The sequence below is a fragment of the Alternaria novae-zelandiae genome, assembly GCF_023758075.1.
Source record: "Alternaria novae-zelandiae strain BMP 2774 chromosome Unknown scaffold_41, whole genome shotgun sequence".
Taxonomy (NCBI): Eukaryota; Fungi; Ascomycota; class Dothideomycetes; order Pleosporales; family Pleosporaceae; genus Alternaria; species Alternaria novae-zelandiae.
The window spans coordinates 119827-129777 of NW_026057001.1; the positions used below are offsets into that span (position 1 = coordinate 119827).

Sequence of the window (9951 nt, forward strand, 5' to 3'; positions counted from 1 at the left end):
GGTTGATGTTCGGATAACGATGCGTGACCTCGGAACGTGCCGTGCTAGCTTACTAATCCGAGCTGCTCGGCTTCGGCGCGCGGCTTCCTTGTCACTACATCCTGCACCACCTCTTCAACGCGCAGAACCTTCGAATCACGTCGTGGAACACAACACTGGACAGAGACTATGCGTGATGATCATCAGCTGCTACTGTGAAGCACGCCACCGTTGCTGTGACGAGCTTGCACTTTACGCGACATTGACATCCCACCAGTATATGAAGTATGCGCTTGACATGGGCCGTCAATGGCATTGCCATCATTTGCGATATCGCTGTCGGACTTCACAGCGGCGTTCGCGGGCTCGAGTGATGTCTATTAACTCCATTCCAGGGGGGGCGGGCGCTTCAAGATAAGTGTTTAACGACAGAGCTTACATTTGTCAATGAAAATGCATCACCATTATAGTTGGAGCACTGATTTCGCACTTGTTTTCTTCTTTTCCTTCTCTCTGCATAACACCGCAGCGCGGCTCCAACATGAAACTCTCTGTAAGCATACTGACCTTGTCGCTGAGCACCCATGCTCTGGCTTTCGATTTCGCTCTAGCAGCTCCTATCAGACACAGCGAGCGTGCGACACATACGATAACAAAGACCATATATCACACGGAAGTGCGTAGACTATCCACAAGCTTCAAGGACCACAATGTTAGGAGCGAAAGCTTGGTGTCTGACTCCTCTGCATCTATCTCTGATGAGGTCTTCGAGGCTATGAACGGGGACACCGCGTCATCGATGGCAACAACATTTCTCTGGCCGAGGGGGCTAGGAGGGCAGAAGCCCACAGTCTCGCAACTACCCGTTACTGGCGTACCTGTGAGTTTCAACGCGAGGCAAGTCGGATTCGTACATTTCGACGATGATACCAAACGCGACGAGACCCTTCATCCCAGGCCAAACATCGTAAATAGAAGAAACACAGACCTCTACCACATCAAGATTGACCTCGCATCTGAAGGCTACATTTCAGTCTTTATGTCCAATAGCACAGCCTCTGCGTTCTGCAAAAGCGAGGTAGAGCTAGACTCAGAGGGTGGGCCAAAAGGAGAACTACAGCTAGCTGTTCGGAATTCCACAAAGATCGTGGCTATACCTGTTCATCAAGAAGCAGCTGATAGCTTCTGTCACCACTTCAAGAACGCGGAGGGGATTGACAGTCCAATGAGTGGCAAAGCTCCCGGAAGCTCAACAGCAACATCTTCGGTATCAGAAGGCAAGACGTCGAACGTTACCCCCAGCGAGACAACGTCGGCGAGTGTGTCGAAGTCATCCAAGCATGCGTCTACGGTAGTCACCGCTTCGGAGACTAACACTAATGACTCCGCATCAGCAACATCCGCGACCTCGACCGACAAGACCACATCTTTTAACACATTCGATATTACCCATGAGATCGAGACTTCGAAGTCCACAAAATATGTGCCCACGGAGGAATCAGCCTCCGAATCGGGATCTGCTACCACTAATGAAGGTGCAGGTATGACAATGTCTAAGACCTCCAAAGCGGACGACAGCAGCAGTGGATCTGAGGCAACAAAGTCTTCAAAGCACAAGTCCACGTCTGTAACGGCTTCGGAAAGTGACTTGGCTACTTCGGAATCGGCAACCGACGTGTCCAGCAAGCACAAGACCAAATCTACAGCGAGCGGAGCCGACGAAGATTCGTCAAAGACGGTCGAAGCTTCAGGTACACCAACGGTATCAAAAGCTGCATACGCCGAACCCTCTGAACCCGAAAAAAGCGCCTCACCTTCGACTAAGGCAGAGTCAAAGATTCCTGAGGCTACTGAGACTGAGGAAATGCCCAAGTCTGCAACATCGGTCCAGGAGTATGGAGGTCCAGCTATAGACCCTGCAAACCCTGCTGACCTAGACACATCCACGACGCCCAAGGCCACACCAGCCGCTGTTCCTGTTAGCACAACTACAGACGAGCTGTTCACTGAAGCAAGCATAAACTCGTTTTACTCGTACATAAAGAGCTTTGTAGAGACAGCTCCAGACCCACCATCAACCGCGCACATTGCTGATCAGACTTCGATCATGACGACCGACTCTGTGAACGGGGCGGCACGACGCGGAATACTAATAGCGCCAACGCCGGCTCTAATAGCTGTCAGAGATGGATCTCATTCCCACTCGACGGGTAACAGTATGACATATACTTCCGACTATAGCTGGAAGGGTGCCGTCTCTACAGCTATAGCTTCCACCACGGCGTCGAGCAACGCAGCGATCGGTAGACTGAAACCACCTTCTTTACTCTGGCGTATCTGGTACCCCGCGACTACCACCAAAGTCATCCGCTCCAGAAGCTTCAGTGGGCCTGGTGAAGAGCCTGAGCAGGAAGACGAGGGGTTTTTCAAGATCGATGTGGAAGATGATGGGCCTACCAGGGTTAGTTCTGGTACTGATGCAGTGGAAGAGGAGACGGCTGTTGCGACGAAGTTTGCGCATAAGCAGGAGGATAAAGATGGGGATGATGAAGGTATTGATGTGAAGGATGGGGGCGAGGAAGAGGAAGAAGAGCTACCGGCTGATGAGGAGACGGTACCGGATGAAGAAGCTGAGACTGATGAAGGAGCGGCTGGAGATGACGATCCGCTTACGTCTACGAAGAGCAAGGCGTCACATACCAAGACTGTGGTAGATGAGGAAGATGACAGCGCGCCGACCACCGATACGTCTACGGATGTTGAGGAGAAGGTCACGTCCACCAAGAAGAAACCTGCAGATGAGGATGATGACGCCGAGCCAACTCAAACTGCAGCCGATGACGACGAAGAGAAGGCGACATCCACCAAGACAAAACCGGTAGAAGATGACGACGAAGCTACAGCAACTGTCGCTTCATCCAAAGATGTCAAGGAAAAGACATCGTCTTCAAAGACAAAACATGCAGAGGATGAGGAGGAAGCTGCACCTACCTCCAAAGCAACCAATGACAGTCCACCCGAGGACGGCGACGCACCACTCAATGAAGACGATGAAGAGGCCGAAACCGACACATCCGCTAACGACATCTCCACAAGCACTTCCCACAAACCCAAATCCACCAGACCCGCAACTTCCAACGCAGATGACGACGCGGACGAGGAATCTGCCACGACTTCCAAATCTAAATTTATATCCGCAACTTCCAACTCCAATGACGACGCCGACGAGGAATCTGCCACGACTTCAACCTCTAAGTCCAAATCCACTCACAAATCCAAAACAACAATCCCCTCCCTCGCCTCAGGCGTCTCCTTCGCCTTCCCCTCCACCACCCCAATAAACCCCACTCCCGTCCTTAACCCAAACGCCACACCACTCCCCACACCACTTCCCACACCCCCTCCTACCCCAACGGGAGTAGCGCCCATGCCAACACAGCCCATAATCTGGGACCCAGACTGTCCCCAGATATCCACATCCACTCTGACCGCACCCAACGGCGTTACTACAACCCTTCCAATGGCCGTGGGACTGGGGTGTTGGCGCACGCTGGCTGGAAACGGTGGTGGATGGAACGGAGGGAACGGAGGGAACGAGACGAGTGGAGCCAACGGACATATGATCAAGAGTAAAGCGTGGAACATCCTGAGTGATGAGCAGAATGTGAAGTTGGGGGTGGTGTGTTGGATGATCATCGGATTCATTTTCTTCCAGTAAGTCGCCCCCTATCCCCTGTACTCATTCTTCATTCCACTTCTTCATCCTTATATGTAGTACTGACCTATTCTATCGCTGCCTAGGTGGTTCATAGGCCAACTACAATTCCTCAACGGTGAATGGCATCTCGGCCGGAAATTCGTGTGGTACATCCTCGGTATCGAGCTGCTGGGTATAGGAAGGAGGTTAGTAGAACGAGCTGAGGAGGCGCAGAGGAAGTGGGAGAAAGCAGAGAGGGAGAGGGAGAGAGTTGAGAGACTTGCGAGATTGGGGGGCTAGTCAGTCGTCGCGATACCCATGGGAGTGTTTCAGTGCGGTAATGTAATGCGAGTTGGCTTGTTTTATATACGTCTATAAGTGTTCTCGTTCTATATCTAGGTATCATATGCAAACACTCCTCCACGGCCCTAACGTCCCTCCTCTCACCCTTCCTTTGCCCCCAGTCAGCCCCAAATCCAACTCCGATACCAAGCTGGAGTCAACTCGATCATAAGGCCATTATACCAAGCTAACGGTCCTATGATCGAGTTCACTCCAGCTACGCAGCAGTGTTAGAAGAGACGCCAACTGTTACTCCTCTCGTTTGCTTCCTACCCCGACGGAATCTTCTCTTCTCTTCACCCCAATCTCCCACCCAGCCCGAGCATATCCGCCAATTCCCCCCATACCCCCTCAGAAGTAGCGAAAGTTTCTTGAGAGAACGATCTTTCTCAGAAGAAACAAAAGCTACTTCCGAGAACGTATGGAACAAACGAGTGTATATACTCAAGCTGAGCAGGAGCGTTCGGGTTGAGACTGACGACGACCCTCCTCCTTGTTTCATTTACAATCTTGAGCTTCAAGCATCCGGCAATAGGGGTGATCCGGTTGGGTGGAGAAGGTTCCATCTCTCTCCCGGTCTCCTCGCAATCGTCTTAGGTACCAACCTGGAGGTTTGAATGACATGTACGCGATATGGTGGTGGAATCTCCTATGTAAGACAAGGCGAGTTTCCTTTAGGATGATCTGAGGTCACTCGTCTTGTCCCACATAGGAGGTGCTACCACCATATTGCATACACCCCATCCAAACACCCGAGCGGCCATTGATGCAGGGTGTTGACTGCTTCTCTCGCTCCTCTCGCTTCTCTTATACCGCGTACCACGCACCATTCAACCAACGTCTTCCAAGCTCTTCAAGTAAGCAAAATCCTCGCATCCTCATGCATAATCATAACCTCCTCATTTTCAAAACTATACTTGCGCCTCACAATCTCAAACACAATGAGTCCCGCCGCCGTACTGGGAACCTGCTTAATCGTGTTCATGAAGAAGTCTCTGTAAAGATACTTCCTCCACCCGCCAGCCCTTTTCGCTAAAACCTTGCACTGAGCAAACGTTTCTTCGTAGGCGTGGTAGTAGCGTCGAACAATATGACTAGGCTTGTTGTCTTGGTGGGCCTGGAAGTCCAGGGCTTCGAGACGGCGGTAATGAACGTCTTGGATTTCGGTCAAGGGGTGCTGGATGAGTTGGGAGGTGATGGATGCGGAGACGCCGGCGAGGAGGAGGAACATGGGCTCGAGCATGTAGTGGGGGCGGATGACGGGGCGGTCGTCGTGGTCTTCTTGGAGGTAGGGGATTGAAGTCTCGAGGAGGGTGTCGCGCGTTCGACTTCCGTAGTAGCGGCTCACGAACTCGAGGTAAGCTTGGCTCTTCACTGTTTCGAAGGTGCCGAAGAAGACTGCGGCGCCGAATGCGTCTTTCATGAAAGAAAGAGACCAGCCGGCGAAGATGCCTTGGACGCCGATGGAGCGTAGTTTGTGTCCGGCGTAGTGCCACATTGTCTTGTGCCGGCCTTCGAGGATGTCGGCGGTGCGGAAACGGGTTTGCAGGGCGTCGAAAGGGGCTGCGATAACGGACTGGCATGAGCCACCGATGAAGCCTGCGGTGAAGGTAATGGAAGGGGGAGGGGGCGGGTAGACGCGTTTGGTCTGGTAGGAGGAGGGTTCGTGGAGGGCGGAGAGGGAGTGCAGGTAGGCTGTATAGAGGACGGCGCCGATACTATCACACTATTAGTATGAGCATGCTTGTGGGAGACACATCCCTTACCAAGTATTTGCCATCAGCGGTGGCAGCACTTGCTTCGGTATGAATCCCCATCCCTCAGTCCGTATAGCATGTGCCAATACGGCCGGCGTAGTCATCCTCCACGACCACTTCGCATCCGCCATGACATGTGGGTTTATCGCCCTCGCATAGCTCATGTAATCTATTCTCCCCCTGAAGAAAGCTTTGACTGGTGCTCGGAAGTAGAAGGCGACCATCCTCGCTGCCACGGCGCGCATACCAGCGGCCTGCACACCCGTCGCTGGTGCCTTGTTGGGGGCCTGCGGGGCGTCGGGCGTAGTCGTCGTGGTGTCATTGGCGGCATCGCTTCGGAGAGAGACTCCAGCGCGAGGACTGGAGCCGGTCGTCATCGCATAGTGTTGGTGGTTGGGGAGGTTTGCAGACGCATGGGTGGGGTGGTGAGGGTTTTGAGGTGGATGAGACAGCCGCGTGGGATGGTCACAAGATGGGAGTGGCTTTGGCGTGATCAGAATGTTGGAGTCTACAACAACAAAAGGTGATCAAAGTATTTACAAGAAGAAAACGTGACGTTGAAAAGTGTTGCCTAGGAAGATGTGGGGTTTATCAATGCCAGCTGTAGGGAACTTTGCTAGGTGAAGTTGGCGCTAGTATCGTTGTGGAGTTGAGAGGCGCACGGGCCCCCAGCGCGTACCTCGCGTCGCATCATCCTTTCGCGACTTTCTCATCGCTGCCTTCTCTCTTCCACCTTCTCCCTCGCAGCTACGCCAAACCGCCTGGAGGATATCTTCAGCGCATCCTCAGCCATGGCGGAGAACGACATTGTCATCGACAAAGCGCTATTCCACGAGCGCCTCAACGCCCTCGTCACCAAATGGAAGGCCGACAAGCGCTCTGGCGACGCTGTTTTCCAGGGCGCAAGCTCTATCGCGACGCTCGTGGGCAAGGCGAGTGAGCCAGGCATCTATTTGAAGCCCGCAGCCTTCCAGGTAAGATTGCGCATTTCGACATGTGATGAACGGACAGTGAGCTGATGAGACCCCAGCTATGGCTGCTAGGCTACGAGTTTCCCGCGACGCTCTTCATCCTGACCCCGGACCTCCTCCAGATTGTCACCACCAAGAAGAAGGGTGAGTCTGCGGCCACGACTTGAGTTTGGGCACATTCACTAATGAGAATAGCTTCCTACCTTGAGCCACTCAAAGGTGGCAAGGTGCCGGTGGAGATTCTCGTCCGCGGCAAGGACACCGAGGAGAACAAGAAGCAGTTCCAGACATGTCTCGAGACGATGAAAAAGGCGGGCAAGAAGGTGGCGGTGCTGAAGAAGGACAACGCCAACAACGCCTTTGCGAACGAGTGGAAGGCTGCCTTTGACGAGGCTGGCTTCAAGGAGGAGGACCAGGTCGATCTGGCCTCCATCATGTCCAACGCCGCCTTGTCCGTCAAGGACGAGAAGGAGCTGGTAAGCCTGAACGCACATCTCCGCACTGGCACTACTGACCTTACTACCTTTTAGCGAACCATCCGCGACGCCGCCCGCGCCTCGAGCGCCCTCATGTCCAACTACTTCGTCGAAGAAATGTCCGACATCCTCGATTCCGAGAAGAAGATCTCCCACCGCGCCCTCGCCGACAAGGTCTCCAACAAGATCGACGACGCCAAGTTCTTTGAGAAGCAGAAGCTGTCCAAGACATTCGACTCGATGCAGCTGGACTGGTGCCTGCAGCCTACCATCCAGAGTGGCGGCTCATACGACCTCAAGTTCGCGGCCGAACCCGACGAGAACAACCTGCACGCGGGCGTCATCATTTCCGTCCTCGGTTTGCGCTACCAGACATACGGCGCCATGATCGGTCGCACATTCATGGTCGGTCCCAACAAGGAGCAGGAGACTGCCTACAAGCTGCTTCTGGCGATTCACGACCTGGTCATCAAGTCGATCAAGGACGGCGTCGTTGCCAAGGACGTCTACAACAAGGCACTCGCACATCTCAAATCGAAGAAGCCAGAGTGGGAGAAGCACTTCCCCAAGAACCTCGGTTACGGTATCGGTACCGAGAACAAGGACTCTTCGCTGCTCCTGAGCGGCAAGAACACCCGTGTCCTGAAAGACGGCATGACCTTGGTGGTTCAGACTGGTTTGTCAGACCTCGAAAACAGCAAGCCACAAGACAAGAAGAGCAAGAACTATTCGCTCGTCTTAGTAGACACCGTCCGTGTCAGCGCCGGCGACTGCGCAGTCTTCACCAAGGACACCACTTCAGATCTGGACGCTGTCTCGTTCTTCTTCGACGACGAAGAGGAGGAGGCTAAGCCCAAGGTCAAGAAGGAGCGCCCAGCTATCGCCCAGACGAACATCACCAAGACCCGCACACGCCACGAGCGAACAACAAACCAAGATGCCGAGAAGGAGGAGCAACGGCGACAGCATCAAAGAGAGCTGCACGCCAAGAAGCAGGAGCAGGGTCTTGCCGAGTACAGCGAAGGCGCGAAGTCCCTAAACGGCACAGAAGAGAAGAAGTTTAAGAAATTCGAATCTTACAAGCGCGACAACCAGTTCCCCAGCTCCGTCGCCAATTTGGAGATCGTAGTCGACAAGAAGAACCTCACTGTTCTCCTGCCGATCATGGGCCGACCCGTACCCTTCCACATCCACACCATCAAGAACGCATCGCACACCCCCGAGGCGGACTTCACATCTCTCCGCATCAACTTCCTCTCACCAGGTCAAGGTGTTGGTCGAAAGGACGATCAGCCATTCGAAGACCCCAACGCACACTTCATTCGTAGTTTGACCTTCAAGTCGCACGATGTCGACCGCATCGACCAGATCACCAAGGACATCACAGAGCTGAAGAAGGACGTCGTGCGAAGGGAGACTGAGAAGAAGCAGATGGAAGACGTCGTTGAGCAAGACAAGCTCATCCCCCTCAAGACCCGCAAGCCGCACATGCTCGACCTCATCTTCATCCGCCCCGCGCTCGACGGTAAGCGCATCCCCGGAAGTGTCGAGATCCACCAAAACGGTCTGCGCTACGTCCACGGCAACGGCACAGCCAAGATCGACGTCCTCTTCAGCAACATGAAGCACCTCTTCTTCCAACCCTCACAACACGAGCTCATCGTCATCATCCACGTCCACCTCAAGAACCCAATAATGTTGGGCAAAAAGAAGACCAAGGATGTCCAATTCGTCCGCGAAGCCACAGAGATGCAATTCGACGAGACAGGCAACCGCAAGCGGCGCCACAAGTTCGGCGACGAAGAAGAATTCGAGCAAGAACAAGAAGAGCGCCGCCGCCGCGCGGCTCTCGACAAGGAATTCAAGAACTTCGCCGAGAAGATCGCCGACGCCGCACGCAACGAAAACGTCAGCGTCGACATCCCTTACCGCGAACTTGGCTTCAACGGTGTCCCATCCCGCTCCTCCGTCCTCGTTCAACCCACAACCGACTGCCTCGTCCAACTCACCGAACCCCCTTTTACCTGCCTCACCCTGTCTGAGATCGAAATCGTACACTTGGAGCGTGTACAGTTTGGTTTGAGGAACTTCGATATGGTGGTTGTGTTTAAGGACTATAACCGGCCTCCCGTGCACATCAACACCATCCCCGTCGAGTCTCTCGACCCCGTTAAGGATTGGTTGGATAGTGTTGATATACCCTTCACAGAGGGTCCGTTGAATTTGAACTGGGCCACCATTATGAAAACCGTTACGTCGGACCCCCACCAGTTCTTCGCGGACGGCGGATGGAGTTTTCTGTCTAATGAAACCGACGACGAGGGCGATGGCGAGGAGGAAGAGGAGTCTGCGTTTGAGGTTAGTGAGTCTGAACTCGCTATCTCGGATGAGTCCTCCGACGAGAGCGACTTTGACGAGAACGCTTCCGAGGAGATGAGTGATGAGGGCAGTGAAGATGAGTTCTCAGAGGGGGAGTCATGGGATGAGCTGGATAAGAAGGCGGCGAAGAAGGATAAAGAGGCTGCGGCTGATGCGAGTGAGGATGAGGGGAAGAAGAAGAGGAAGCGCTAGTATGGCATCTTTGCGCGGGGGGTGAAGGGTAGGCCTTCGGGACGGTTTGACGCGTGTTTTGACAGGTTTTATGAGAGGGTTTTGGCGATGGATAAGGGAAGGAAGTGAAGGTGGATGGGGAAGGGGAAGGGGAAGGTGGGGGGGGGGGGGGGGGTTTT

General features: G+C 53.9%; 3 protein-coding genes across 3 annotated transcripts; 2 read left to right on the top strand and 1 right to left on the bottom strand.

Annotated features, from left to right (window-relative positions):
- Positions 1–520: 520 nt before the first annotated feature.
- Positions 521–3976, top strand: J4E88_010827 (uncharacterized protein; the record flags this gene model as incomplete). Its single annotated transcript, XM_049404417.1, has 2 exons — positions 521–3693; positions 3781–3976. 2 exons carry the CDS (start codon positions 521–523, stop codon positions 3974–3976), a joined length of 3369 nt encoding a protein of 1122 aa, XP_049249848.1.
- An 895-nt stretch (positions 3977–4871) lies between these two features.
- On the bottom strand, positions 4872–6152 carry J4E88_010828 (uncharacterized protein; the record flags this gene model as incomplete). Its single annotated transcript, XM_049404418.1, has 2 exons — positions 4872–5736; positions 5785–6152. 2 exons carry the CDS (start codon positions 6150–6152, stop codon positions 4872–4874), a joined length of 1233 nt encoding a protein of 410 aa, XP_049249849.1.
- Positions 6153–6566: 414 nt separating this feature from the next.
- J4E88_010829 (uncharacterized protein) lies at positions 6567–9793 on the top strand (the record flags this gene model as incomplete). Its single annotated transcript, XM_049404419.1, has 4 exons — positions 6567–6749; positions 6806–6890; positions 6942–7222; positions 7277–9793. 4 exons carry the CDS (start codon positions 6567–6569, stop codon positions 9791–9793), a joined length of 3066 nt encoding a protein of 1021 aa, XP_049249850.1.
- Between the last annotated feature and the right edge of the window lie 158 nt (positions 9794–9951).